The sequence below is a fragment of the Salvelinus fontinalis genome, chromosome 14 (genome assembly GCF_029448725.1).
Source record: "Salvelinus fontinalis isolate EN_2023a chromosome 14, ASM2944872v1, whole genome shotgun sequence".
In the NCBI taxonomy this organism is placed as follows: Eukaryota; Metazoa; Chordata; class Actinopteri; order Salmoniformes; family Salmonidae; genus Salvelinus; species Salvelinus fontinalis.
In genome coordinates, this window is record NC_074678.1 from 18,297,296 (window position 1) to 18,312,020 (window position 14,725).

A 14,725-nucleotide genomic window follows, 5' to 3' on the forward strand; every position below is an offset into this window, starting at 1 on the left:
AATTTGATAAATATTATGGTGTTTCTATTCCAAGAAAAAACTAAAAACCTCAGTTTGTGCTAGGATGGAAGGAAAAGCATAGCGCTGTACAACTTGACGGTCGGGTGTACAGAACTAGGCTATATAGTTAAAGAATCCAGTGTCCTGCGGGCACACGGGAGACAATTCCCAGATGGGGAGGAAGGAGTAGGCTGTCCTTGTAAATAAGAATGTGTTCTTAACTGACTTGCCTAGTTAAATAGAGGTTTCACTAAGAGCATAACATTTCTACACCCTAATTTTCAAATTCTAGTCTAACCAATACCCAAACAGATTCAGTGAAAATAAAAATCTCATTGATTTATCAAGACCAGTCCCCATGCTTGTCTCAGAGCAGCGCGAAACGGTGCTAAAATAGTCGTAGGCTATTACTTCAAATCCTATTGCTTCTAACTTCAATATGCTCTTTAAATAAATAAGACCTACACCACTATTAACAGCACATTACTCAACACTAGTGAGGCCCATGTCGCTTACGGTAGGCCTACAGTATATCAAAGTATGACGTGACTCTCTGCCAATAATTAAATACAGAGGATTGGAGGACATTTCTGTAATTCAGTGATATTTATTGCCATATTAATTTGTTATGGATCCATAACTAAACAAACATCTGCATTTTGAAAGAGTATTTTTATCATTATTTTATTAATGAAAGCATAAAGATGCCATTATTATTTACATTGTTTTAGTTTGAACATGCAGACTGGCACTAAGAACAGAACAGCGGGAACGTTTCCCTAGTCAGCTCCATTATTAGTGCAATGCCACTTAAAGTTTTGCCAGTGTGGCGGGGTGGGGGTCCTCCCCCTCCCCATGGGCTAGGTCGCTCTTCTGCGGTCCATCCCATGCCCCCTGCTCTCATGCCTTGAACCTTGTGCGCTTTCGGTGGATACAGCTGGAGAACTGCAAGGCAGTCCCATTGTGCGCCACTCGGGATCCATGACCAATATGTATTGTCTTGTTAATAATATATCTGAGAATATCCAAAGGGCTTTTATATAATTCTAAATTAATAATAACGCCTTTGTTTAAAAAATAACAATATTTTGGAGATGATTTCATTTTCAAACTTAAAATGAGTGAGAAAAAGGCTATTCTTGAACATGCGGTGAGACATTGTTACTAATTTGTAAATAAAGCCAGTTTGTTTTTTAGAATGATTGATTTCTGTTTTTAGAGGGAGAAAATACAAAAACCTAGTCATCTCATGGGTCTCCCAGTTGAGGCCGGCACAGGTATTGAACCAGCATCTGTAGCAACACAGCTTGCACTGCTATGCAGTGTCTTAGACAGTTGTTCCACTCAGGCGCTGTACAATGTGAACGGTTAGCAGTGGCCTACAGTACTACAGTAAGAGCAAGATAATCCTAACAAAATAGAATAATAAAAACCTTAGTGTAACAACAGTTTTAGTAAGTAATACTGAAGTCTGCACAATTATCAGTTTCTATTTAGGTCGCCCATTAATTGTCAGTTAGAGACACAGTAGGACCCAAAAGCATAATCAGTGCTCTAACTCCCCCTTGCGCTGGTCTGGAGCAATGAAGTGGTGACGCAGGGTACCGTACCTAACCACAAATTACCTCTAAGTATCGCAGCATGATCACAAAACTTTTAGTGGAGCAACCACTATACATCGGTTGGTGCGTAGACCTGAAACAGTCAGTAGGGGAACAAGAGAAGGTCCACAGTTCTCTCTCTCTACTATTGACTGGGAGAGGACTGTAAAGACTGCTCCCAGTGATGATATTGATAAATTGACAACTCTATTGAAATCTAAAAAAAAGGTACAATAACTGTAAGGCATCTCTCACATGTCGTGCTCCAGGATGATGGTGATGCGGTGCATGTGAAGCCATCTCTGCCAGAAGTTTGCATCCATGGACAGGATGGGCTTCCAGTATGAGGCAAACTGGGACTGGGAGGAGTCTTTAGAGCAACTGTGCTGTAGGGAGAGAACCTGGAGAACAAAACAGGGCTCTGGTCAAAAGTAGTGCACTATGTAGGGAATAGGGTGGCATTTGGGATGCAGGCTGTGCCTATGTGTCCTGAGGTAAATAGAGACGGTGTGGCTTGTGACAACACAGTACAGAAAATCACGATGACAATATTTGCAAGTAAAACATTCAAAATAGCCTCCATTTGCTGAATCAATGTTACTTAGAGCAGGCAGAGTACCTCCAAACTGGTAAAATAAAGGCTAAATAAACAAACTAGGCTCAGTCCCTAATGGTGAAAATACATTGTATGAAAGCCAGACAGAGTAGATACCGGCATGGTGGATCCAGGGGGGATGTAGAAGAGAGGAACTCCGTTCTTGGTGCTCTCAGGTATGGTGTAATTCTCTGGGAGAGAGTTAAAGGACTGCAAGTGGACCAGCATCTGATCCGTCTGGTTTATACTACAGAGGGCAGAATAACATAGGTGTTAACAAGAGAAATGCACAGTATACGCTCAGAAAATTGTTTGAAGCAAGGCACTTTAAACAACCCTCTATCCTGAGGTACTACTCCGTGGCTGACCCTGTACCTCTCAACGTGTGTAGTTGAGGGTTGAGATAAGCAGAAGACAAATCTCATTTTCTCACACTCACAAAATTGCCAATAGAGTATCTATTCTATTGACCTCTGCAGTGTGTTCCAAAATCGTCGTATGACAGAGGTGCGGTATGGAGAGGTGATGGGTTTCCTCAGAGTACAGCTGATATCATGGAGGATGTCGTAGCTTCCATCCATGGTGACCTCTACCCAGGTGGTCCTCTTGACAGGGTCCAGGGGCCACTGGGCCACCGCTAGGTACTCTATTTGCATGTTGTGTTTCCATAGCAACACCAGCTTCACCTCCAGCTGGGTGCCACCTAGTGGGAAAGGGAGCCGAACAGATACTGAAACACAGCATTTATAGAAATGTATACAGTTAGTCTGGAAGACTGGGCCTAGTGAATGCTTCTGCAGTAAAACAGATTTATATGGAGGGTTTTACGTGAATAGTAGATGATAACTTGAGGTTACTTGGGGCTGGATAGTATAGGGGTTTTCAAACTTTTTAACATCAAGGACCCCCAAATGTTATGAGCCCCTGGGTGAGGACCCCTACTAAAAAAGATACATATTTTCGCAAGCTGCCAATTAAGTTTCTGAGAGCAACATGCACAATGACTACCAGCGGTATTCCTACTACACATTTTGCCCTCAAACTTCATTTACATACCACATTGCAAACATGAATGAAACGCAAAGCGCTTTACAGGGAAAAAATACTTAAAAACACAATGAAAAAAGAATAAATATTTACTACTACACAAACATAAGAGGTTACAAAAACTAAAGAATAACAAAAATAGAAAGACTAAAAAAGGACCATAAGGTTAAGGAAAGTTAAAAAGGTGTTTTCAGCATGTCTGATATGTATTGGGGTGCATAATAGTGGATTGATTTAAAAACCAATAGAATAAACTTCAAATGAATTCTAAAACTCACAGGCAGTCAGTGCTCTCCATCTGGTCTTGGTCAGTACCTGAGCTGCAGCGTTCTATATGTTTTGTAGTTGACCAAAGGCATGCTTGGTAGACAGGACAAGACAGCATTACAGTAGTCAAGCGTGCTTATAATAAAAGCATGGATGAGTATCAGCCTGAGACAGAAACGTCCACATGTTGGCAATGCTCCTCAGGTGGTAAAAAGCCATTTTTGGTTCGAAATTGAGTTCAGAATCTAAAATGACACCAAGGTGTTTAACCTTTATTGACCATTAATTAAAATGTGCGGACAGATTCTCTCTGTGCTCTGGCTCCAATAATAAGTACCTCGGTCTTGTCTTGATTTAGCTGGAGGCCATCCAAGTATTTCAATCACTAATACAGCCAAATAATGTATCTGTGAACCTAAACTTCTCTGGTGACTCAGAAATGTAAAGTTGTGTATCGTCTGCATAGCAGTGAAAATCAATGCTGTGCTTTCTGATAACACTACCAAGGGGTAAGATTTATAAATGAAACAGTACCGGACCCAAAATCGAACCTTGTGGAAAGCCACTTGTGATATCTATTTTCTCTGAGCTATGTTCACCAAGGGTGACAAAACTATTGACCGGTTAAATAGGTCTTAAACAAATTTAGAACAGGACCGGAAAGGTCAACCCACCTCTCCAGTCTGTCCAGAAGGACATCATGGTCAACAGTGTCGAATGCAGCACTTAAATCCAAGAGTTTGGCATCTGTTGGCTCGAAGATAATTTACCACTTTAAAATCTGTGATGAGGTGTGCATGAAAATCAGATCGGAATTTTCAGAAATACAGTTGGCACATCCCCAAAAATATTTTAGATGTTTGAAAAACAGTTTCTCCCGAATTTTTCTGAAGTATGGAAGATTAGAGATTGGTCGAAAATTGCTAATGCTGAAGAATCTATATTATTCTTAGTGCAGTGAGGAAAGTGCCTGTAAACAGGGAGTGGTTAACAATAGCTTACACTTCTTCAGATATGCAAGTAACTGTTTTGAAGAAGTTGGTGGGGATAGGATTGAGAAGGCAGGTAGAAGGCTTAAGTTGTGATATCACTTTCCTTAGCATGTCTGTATCAACTAGGGAAAATAACTCCATAGTGCCTTTGCATGGAAGGCTACGGAACATATCAAACTTCTCATCAGGTCTTGCTTGACTGACACCTAGCCTAATGTTTGTTATCTTATCTCTGAAAAATATGCTGCAAACTCATCACATTTAGATGAGGAAAGTTCACAGAGGTTTGCGGGGGTAGGATTTATCAGGCCATCAATGGTCGAGATGAGCACTCTCAAAATATTCTGACTTGTTACATTTGCTGCCTCAGAATATCATAATGGACCTGCAACTTCCGCTCTGCCTTTCTGCAATTTGTCCAATTTATTTATTTCCTGACTACTCCAAGGGGCGCTCCGTTTGGATGTGGCTTTTTCAACTTTGTGCTCAGTAAGGAGGTCATTCACGAGAAAGGTTTTACCAGTGATTGCTCTAACATTTAAAAGCTCCATATTAAATTATTGTGTGCCACTCTGCCCCTGGGGCATCTGCCTCGAGGTAAACCCAATGGTGGCACCCCAATGGTGGAACAAACTTCCCCACGACGCCAGGACAGCGGAGTCAATCACCACCTTCCGGAGACACCTGAAACCCCACCTCTTTAAGGAATACCTAGGATAGGATAAAGTAATCCTTCTGACCCCCCCCCCCCCCCCCTTAAAAGATTTAGATGCACTATTGTAAAGTGGCTGTTCCACTGGATGTCATAAGGTGAACGCACCAATTTGTAAGTCGCTCTGGATAAGAGCGTCTGCTAAATGACTTAAATGTAAATGTAATGTAACCAATGGAATAACAACCAAATTATTAATGTTGCAACCACATCTTTGGACAGTCTTCAATCTATCAGAATGGTAGGATATGACAGTTTGTATAAACTCACTAGAAGCCAGAGTTAGAGATACATAAATGAGGTTACTCACAATAACCATAGTGCCATTTCTACGGAAGTTGATATGATTTCCAAGTCCTCTGTTGCTTATTCTGACAGGGAGAACTGGAGCACTACCAGACCATAAGTAAGATTCAGTTTGCCTGGGCTACAGCAAAGTCGTTGTACTTAGAAAGCAGGTTATCTTTTTCTCACAGCCGAGCGAGCGAGCAGCCAGGAGGACCTATTCCCTAAGCTGCTTGATGGTGGTGCATTTAGGGAAGACAAATCCCTGTCCATTTTTCAGTTCCAGCTTATCTTCATTTTGTGATTGTGTGGAAAGAATCTCACACCTAAAGCATTTGTGCCCAGCCGTGGATAAAAACACAGGTGGGCTAGCACTGCTAGCATTAGCCTGCTCCGTTTTCATGACGGCTGGCAGCTAACTACTACTTAACATTGTCATGACGTTGTATGAGGTTTATGATCCCCATAAATACAATATTTCTGTAATCCAACCAGTTGAAAGTGTCCGTTGGTACTTAAATAATATGATGTCAGATCAATTGGTGTCTGGGACATATCTGATAGAACGACATAAATGATATATCTTGGAAAGTCTACACATTCTAGTTATCAGATTCACATGGAATTGTTGTGCAATTTAAATGTTTAATTATGAAACTGTTTGTGAAAATATGAAATGTAATTTTAGCTTCTAAATGAGAGAATTGTTTTCATAAGTAAACTACGCTCACTCAGCCACTCCCAAGTGAACAGACATTGGTTGAGAACTATGAAACACGCCATTCCCTCCCCCAATACAAAAGCCCGTTGACGGAAGTCAACCTTAGTTCCCGACGACGTGAGGACTGGTGTCCATTTCAACGTGGAGGTGACGATCACCACGCTGGAAGGATGAATTTCAACCAGAGCAGCCAGAACACAGCACGAGCTGAATATGGCAACTTGGTATGAACTTTGAACTCTTATTCATTAAAGAAGTGATAGATCCTAGGCGTTGAGTTATCAGCTGCGGCTATAAACATACGTGGCCTAGGAAAGGACAGACAATCCTATGAGAAGACAGGGTACTTCAACGTATCTGCTCTACAACAATACGACCAGAAATATTCTACAAAGGACAAGGGCGATCTCTGCTGGGCAAACCAGTCTTCCATCTTCGACCCATCTATCGAAGCTTAGCTCAGTGTAAATATATATTTAGCATTTTCCGAATGGGCGGTTATTAGAATGCATAAGATTCTGTATTTATGGTAGCATAGCTTCTCAAGGTCCGATAGAGACCCAATCCCCTTTGTCCCTCAGTCTTCCCGCACCTTCATTCAAACCCAGCCCCCCTTTTCTGTAACCAGCCATCATATTGTTTTTTCTTATATGACATGATTAGTAATCGATGTATGATCCATCCTGTTTATATGTAATTCTATGTGATTATTTAGGTATTTAGTAAATAAATAAGCAAATGTTTGTATTGCTGATTCAACTTGTTAGCCAGGCTTCGTGAAGATAATCAAGAATTTTACGACTTTCAGATGAGTATGAATAAGGTGACGATTAATAATTGACTGCTATTGATATAAAAGATCTTCAGATCTTTAAGAGTTTATTCGGAAGACAGCAGCTCTATAAAACACTCTTCCGTGGTGCCCCAGGTTATTAACAAGTTCGTTTTCGCATGGTTTAACTCAATCACATAATCAATCAAACGTTAGGTAATCAATTTGATAAAATAGCCTGTCATATAATTTAAAATCAGTCAGAGACACGACAACAGGAATTTGGAACACAAACCTGCGTTCCCAGCCGTAAAAAGGCTAACCGCGTCGCGGAAACAGTAGCAATAAAAACTTTTGCTATGATTAAAAACAATTTAATAAAAACAACAAACCAAGTGTAGACAGTACACTGTTCTGTTGTGCGAGAGTCAAATAGCTAGACTGTTTTTTTTCTATTAAACTCAATACTAGTATTGTTTTCAATTTCGTAAAGCAGTTTGTGTCTCTTAACCAGGACTCGACCTCAGGTAGCCTGGTGGTTACAGGGAAGCAAGAGAGTCACTTGTGCGATGTGTAGCCTGTGATCGGAGGCAGAGCGGAGCCTGCCTGCCCACAATCATCGCTTTCTCCCCTGCAGCTCACCAGCTGGCGTAGGCTGTGTGTGCGGGAGGGGGAATCCTTCGCACTGCTAGAGAACAGAACCCTCGCTGGTCTGCGCACCCAGTGCTGCTACTATTCTGCTTATCATAGCAGCCTATCCAGTCCAAGTCACGAGAAAGCGAGTCCGAGTTACCAATGGTCGAACCCAAGTTGAGTCAAAAGTCATGAGTTCAGAACTCGAGCACTACAACACTGGCTCAAAGTACCTCACCAGTGCCACACAGTACCTCAAAAAGGTACACTCTTAAACCAGTGATAACTCAAAGCCACCATCTAGCATCCACATCACTGCAACTGTTTTACTGCATAAGCATCTGCAACCCTAAAGGTCTACTATCCAGCCCCGACCCTAAAGTCATTATAACTATAGAACATTTGTTTGGTAAAAGAATAAGACCTATTAAAAATGGATGACTCGTGACTCTACCATTGTTGACTCAGACTAAGACTCTACCTTCAGCCATAGTTACTCGTGACTGGACTCGGACTTGGGCACAGGGGACTCGACCTCAAGGTGTAGTGACGCGACTACAGTACTGCTGTGAGGTAATGTGACTGGTCAGAGAGTCCTGTACCTTTGGTAAGGTTGATCTCCCTGATGGTGTATCCCTCTCTCAGTCTGACCGACACCACACTGACCAGATGGGCGTGCACCTCCTTCTCTGTGTGCTTCTTCCTCCACATCACTAATGCAGGGTTCCCACGGGCTGACACCAGGTGCTCATTGAACAGCTTGTGCTGAGACACTGTGAAGCACACATACAAATAAATAATAATTGAATTCATTAATTCATGCATGCATTAATTCACAGTGTTAAAGAAACAGCAACAAGAAGGCCGTGACGTGTGATTCAATATGCAGTAGCTTATACTATTATTGAGAAGCAAGGTAAAGAAAGTACTATTATCAACATCATGTGTTTTCACTTCCCCTGTTGCAATATCGACTGTGACAAACTTTGCTCAACCAAAACTTTGGTACCTCTCACTTTGAAAAGCATCAGAAACAGACAAAAAGACAACCAATTTTATCTTGTCTAGGTGTCTAGCCAGCCATTAAAGCCTGTTCTTTCATCAGCATCTCTTTATGTTAAACCTCACATTATAAAGATTGACTTCTATTCAGAGAGCAGCCAGACATCTCTGCGGGTGTATCATGATTCACACAGATAATGGGGTGTTTGGAAATGACAAGAGAATCATACAAAAGCCACTGTGTTTGGACTGTCACAGAGAGCGCTAAGGAGTTCAATCAAGAACACTATCAAGAACACTATCTATAAAATAACTTTTTTCAGCCTAAATTGCACTCTGATGGGGATTGGGTACACAGCAGACGACAGCCAACTAATGATCATAGATATGTCCCGGAAACTAAATAAAGAGAACAAATAATGTCCTCAGCTCTCAATTTTTCTGTTGATTTGTGTGTATGCAGAAAAACAGACAAATATACTTAAGTATCAAAAGTGTATGTAATTTATAAAATATACTTAAGTATTGAAAGTAAAAGTATAAATCATTTCAAATTCCCTATATTAAACAAACTAGATGGCACCATTTTCAGATAACCAGGGGCACACTCCAACACTCAGACATAATTTACAAAAGATGCAGTTTTTAATGAGTCCCCCAGATCAGAGGCAATAGGGATGACCAAGGATATTCACTTGATAAATGCATGAATTGGACAATTTTCCTGTCCTGCTAGCCAGTCACATTGTAATGAGTACTTTTGAGTGTCAGGGAAAATGTATTGAGTAAAAAGTATGTTCTTTTCTTTAGGGGTGTTATTTTCTTCAGGGATGTAGTGAAGTAAAAGTAGTCAAAGATAAATAGTAAAGTACAGATAACCCCAAAAACGACTGAAGTAGTACTTTAAAGTAATTTCACTTAATGTATATTTAAGTTATATTTATTTTAAGTTAATCATTAAAGTTAGAGAATTTTACATTCAAGAATTGTAACATTAAAAATACATTTAGACTGTAAAATATGTCCTTTAGCACATTTCTTATAGAGGGTATCAGTCTTGCATCAAATAGTGAATTCCACTGTATGCAGAGTGTTGCATGAATGTCTGCACAGCATTATATTTTCACAGCTCACTGTCAGTAAATATCGTACAGTAAATATTGGACTACAAGAGAGTTGCAAGCCTGCAAAGGTAGAGTTATTTAAAACTTTGAACGGGTCGATTGGGTTCTGGAGGTGTATGGTTACAGCAATTGCGCAAGGATTGTATGGCCTGTGGTGGTTGGCCCAAAGTGATATCTTTCATGGGGCCCAAAATCCCTGGCGGCGGCCATGTTTGCACCACTGGATTAGCGTAGTCATAGCGCAATCTGTAGTTGATAATCAGTGACCACTAAGTGGATGTCACCAACTAAAGTATTCAAATGACTAATGTTTAACTTCCGACATAATGCCGGCATAACAATGTGACAAGGGTAATGACATGCCTGTATTATCATGATGTGCTGTGCAATTTAAAAGCTAATGGTGGGATATGAAAAAAAATCTGAGAATATGAAAGCGATCTCCTCAAATCCTGTTTTGGCTCAGGACATTGAGCCAAACTGTAATGGCAAACAGTGAAAAAGTTTTTAAAAATACCATACTCTTTCTTACCAAAGTAGTACTCAGGGTTCATGGACTCGCTGGTCTTGAGGAAAGAGTATGTGAGGAAGGCGTTGTGGTAGGTGTTCATGTCCTGACTGGCCAGGTCAGGCTCAGGACAGCTCGACAGGTAGGAGCCAGAGGTCGCCAAGGAGATGAACTTCATCAGCTCAACGTTAGGGATGTACCCAAAACTACAGTCGTATGAGTAGGCCCCGCCCACCTGACAACAGAGAACGAAAACTAAATATGAAACCAACCACAACTATAGATTATCCACAATATGTAAAGATTTATTCAGAACCATCTTTGATTACAAAAATAGTGTTACTGAATGAGAGATAGACAGTATTTAGTAGTTGGATTCTCTGAAGGGCAGTTGCCTACTGGCCTAAAATCCAAACTGAATCCATGCTGAGTTTCACTTTGTTAAACAGAGCATGGACTCAGTTTGGATTCCAGGCTCGTTGTCTGCCTCAGTTGAGAAGAAACAATAATCCACAGTAAACAGCAGCTCTCATGGTGTGCCCGTATGTTGTAATGTACACTGAATATACACAGCAGTTTGACCCAAAGGTAAAACAAAATATGTTGTGGCATGTTTCAGTACCTGAATGAAGGAGCAGGTGATGGTTCCACTCCTGAGCTGGTTCAGAAGGGTCTCACACACAGCCATGTCAGGCACACTGGTCACCCCATCTGTAATTATGATTACACCTGGAGAAGTTTGATTGAGAGTTTGGTTTAATGGGTTACAACAAAACAGGATCAGCTCAGGTTAAGGCAGGTAAAACTGACTGAAACAAATGGCATTCTTCCCTAGGGAGCAGTGGTAAAAAGATAGGGTTTCAAAGACAAATAGGCTCAGTGTGGAAAACCAACCTTGATTTTTCGATTGAACAGAGAAATGCAGTAAGTATGGACGGTCTAAACCAACCTGCGATGGAGTTGGGGGGCAACAGCTGTAGAGCTAGGATGCCCTGTCGCACCATGCTGACCAGCCCTACGTCTGCAGTCACCATGGAAACGCCATGTTTCCTCACAGGCACCTCCTCCATGATCATGTCACTGCCGAACCCAGGGCATGTGATTGGCCCATCAAACTATGAGAGAGATAATGAATGTTCAACTGAGATCAACCTGAATATGGGGGGGGGGGGGTATCCGGGGGGCTCTGAGATACCAGAACACATTGAGAGAAAAAAGAAAAAAAAGTCAAACAACATAGCAGCACAACAGACAGAGTAAACAGCCAAGTAGCCTACTATCTATGGTGGTGAAACAGACAGCACTCTCCAAGGTGCTGATTAATTCAAAGCATTTTTGCCCACATACTTGAGTATAGCTGCAGGGCTTACACAAGTCTGAATTTCTTATAGCCTAATTTTCTAGACATCAATGTACAGCAACGTTTTTAGACATCACTGCAGAACACCCGCCATATACACACAGTCAGCTGTGTGGCTTACCAGACATCATGTAGCAGTAGAACAAATATCACAATATCGGAAGATAACTTCAAATCAAATAAATCAATATAGGCTACAGCAGAACGCACAAGAATATATAGGCTTCCTGCCTATGTGATAATATGATGCACATATTCACATTAACCTCCCACAATGACTATCCCCGTATCAAGTCCACTTAACTCCTGACAGTCAATTTCTTGCTCAAAGCTATGAGCGGGCCTGTTGCTGTGATGTTTAGCCTCCTAAGGCGGTTGGGAAGATAACACTCAAAATGAAAAAAATAGTCTGTAGAGTAACTATAACCTGGGTGTCCTTGTCTACAAGGCTTGCTGACACCAAATGCGCCTTGGTTCAAGCATGTTCAAAAACCTTTTTCTGGAGGCTCTTCGTTTTTTTTTGCTTTTTTACAACTGAGGCAGAGGATGTAACTGTACATTCCACCCACTCTCTTGCTAGTTTAAATCAGTGTGGCAGGATAGGATGATTACACAGAAGGATCACCACACTTTTACATGATGATGGGGCAGGAGAAATAACGAGGAGCCAACTAAAATTTAACAGTACCTCTTGCGGCATTATTTATTAATTGTTTCACTGTTCGCACTACAAACATTTGGAAAAAAGCGAACAGGGCCTCAAGAGTGGCGCAGCAGTCTAAGGCACTGCATCGCAGTGCTTGAGGCGTCACTACAGACCCGGGTTTGATCCCATGCTGTGTTGCAGCCGGCCGTGACCGGGAGACCCATGAGGCGATGCAAAATTGGCCCAGAGTTGTCCGGGTAAGGTTTAGCCGGCCAGGATATCCTTGTCCCAACGGACTCCTTGTGGCGGGCCGGGCGCATGCACGCTGACTTCGGTCGCCAGTTGTATGGTGTTCCTCTGACACATTGGTGCGGCTGGCATCCGGGTTAGGCAAGCAGTTTTAAAAAGCGGCTTGCCAGGGTCGTGTTTTGACTTTCACCTCTCACGAAGTCCATATGGGAGTTGCAGCGATGAGACAAGACTATCTACCAATTGGATATCACGAAATTGAGGAGAAAAATGGGCAAAAAGTAAAAAATAAATAAAATATATGTATTTGCAAACAGTGAAATAATTTATAAATAATGCCGCGAGAGGTACCGGATCCGAGAAAGGTGTCTGAATGAACAAAGTCAACTCAGAGAGGTCCCGGATCTGGTTGTAGCAGGATCCGGCTCAAATTAAGCACTGCTTAATACCCCATAACGACAAAGTCAAAACATATTTTTAGGAATGTTTGCAAATGTATTGAAAACTTTATTCAGAAATATCTAATTTACGTAAGTATTCACACCCGAGTGAATACTTTGCAGAAGCACCTCTGGCAGCGATTACAGCTGTGAGTCTTTCTGGGTAAGTCTCTAACCTGGATTGTGCAATATTTGCCTATTTATATATATTTTATTAATTCTTCAACCTCTCAAATTAGTTGTTGATCATTGCTAGACAACCATGTCAAGGTTTTGCCATAGATGTAAGTCAAAACTGAAAGTCGGTATCTTGGTAAGCAACTCCAGTGTAGATGTGGCCTTGTGTTTAGATTATTGTCCTGGTAAAAGGTGAATTCATCTCCCAGTGTCAGATGGAAAGCAGACTGAACCAGGTTTTCCTCTAGGATTTTCTCCTTTGCTTTAGCATACCTGTTAAAGCAGCAAGCTGATTCTAGCCATCCCTTCTGGTTAGTTCTAGCCGGGCAGCTTAGGCTCCCATTCAGAGGACCCCCACTTTTGTCAGTGTCTTATTGGTCAAGGTCAGGCCAAATACTTATCACCACATCTCGATCAGCCCATCAGTGGCCTTGATTCCCGGGACTTCAGTTTCAGGTTAGTCTATGACCCAGCATGCTGTGTGGTCAAAAACATGCTTTCCCCATCCTGATGAGCACTTCCCCAGTTTCCCTCCTGCTGAACTTTTTCTCCTGTGGACTGAATCCCTGTATGTCTGATGTTTAATTGTGCGTGCATCTAAACAACACATAGTTAATGTCAGTTCTCACTGTATATGATTCTCAGTTATCTGAACCATGAGTGGTCAGGTGTGTGTGTGTGTGTGTGTGTGTGTGTGTGTGTGTGTGTGTGTGTGTGTGTGTGTGTGTGTGAGGACATCTTCTTCCATTAAACTCCCCTTAACCTGGACATCCACCTAATCCTTGTTCTGACCTGACATTCTGTAGTGGTTACTATCGGTCTTAAGCTAGCCCCTAAGGTTTCTTATTACATTCATGGTCTTTCAATTCTCTACAACCCTACCCCTGTTTTTCAAGACCCATAACATGATGCAGCCACCACTATGCTTGAAAATATGGAGAGTGGTACTCAGTAATGTGTTGTATTGGATTTTCCCCAAACATAACACTTCGTATTTCAGGACAAAAAGTTCATTGCTTTGCCACATTTTTTGCAATATTACTTCAGTGCCTTGTTGCAAACATGATGCATGTTTTGGAATATTCGTATTCTGTACAGGCTTCCTTCTTTTCACTCTGTTAATGAGGTTAGTATTGTGTAGTAACTACAAAGTTGTTGATTCATCCTCAGTTTTCTCCTGTCACAGCTATTACATTTTGTGACCCTTTTAAAGTCACCATTGGCCTCATTGTGAAATCCCCGAGCGGTTTCCTTCCTCTCCGGAAAATGAGTTGGGAAGGACACCTGTATCTTGGTAGTGACTGGGTGTATTGATACACCATCCAAAGTGTTATTTATAACTCCACCATGTTCAATGTCTGCTTTTTTTTTACCCATTTACCAATAGGTGCCCTTCTTTGCGATGCATTAGAAAGCCTACCTGGTCTTTGTGGTTGAATCTGTGTTTGTAATTCACTGCTCGACTGAGGGACCTTACAGACAATTGTATTTGTGGGGTACAGAGATGAGGTAGTCATTAAAAAATCCTGTTGAACACTATTATTGCACACAGAGTGAGTCTATGCAACTTGTGACTTTAAGCAAATTTTTACTC

At 41.5% G+C, this 14,725-nt stretch overlaps 1 protein-coding gene across 1 annotated transcript in view; it reads right to left on the minus strand.

Moving 5' to 3' along the window:
- Positions 1–14,725, minus strand: part of LOC129869570 (KICSTOR complex protein SZT2-like) — a 192,353-nt gene that overhangs the window by 167,281 nt on the left and 10,347 nt on the right. Inside the window, 7 exon segments of the mRNA XM_055944087.1 lie at positions 1,857–2,002; positions 2,314–2,443; positions 2,668–2,899; positions 8,228–8,398; positions 10,284–10,494; positions 10,882–10,988; positions 11,209–11,374. Of these exon segments, the coding sequence (XP_055800062.1) occupies positions 1,857–2,002; positions 2,314–2,443; positions 2,668–2,899; positions 8,228–8,398; positions 10,284–10,494; positions 10,882–10,988; positions 11,209–11,374 (1,163 nt within the window).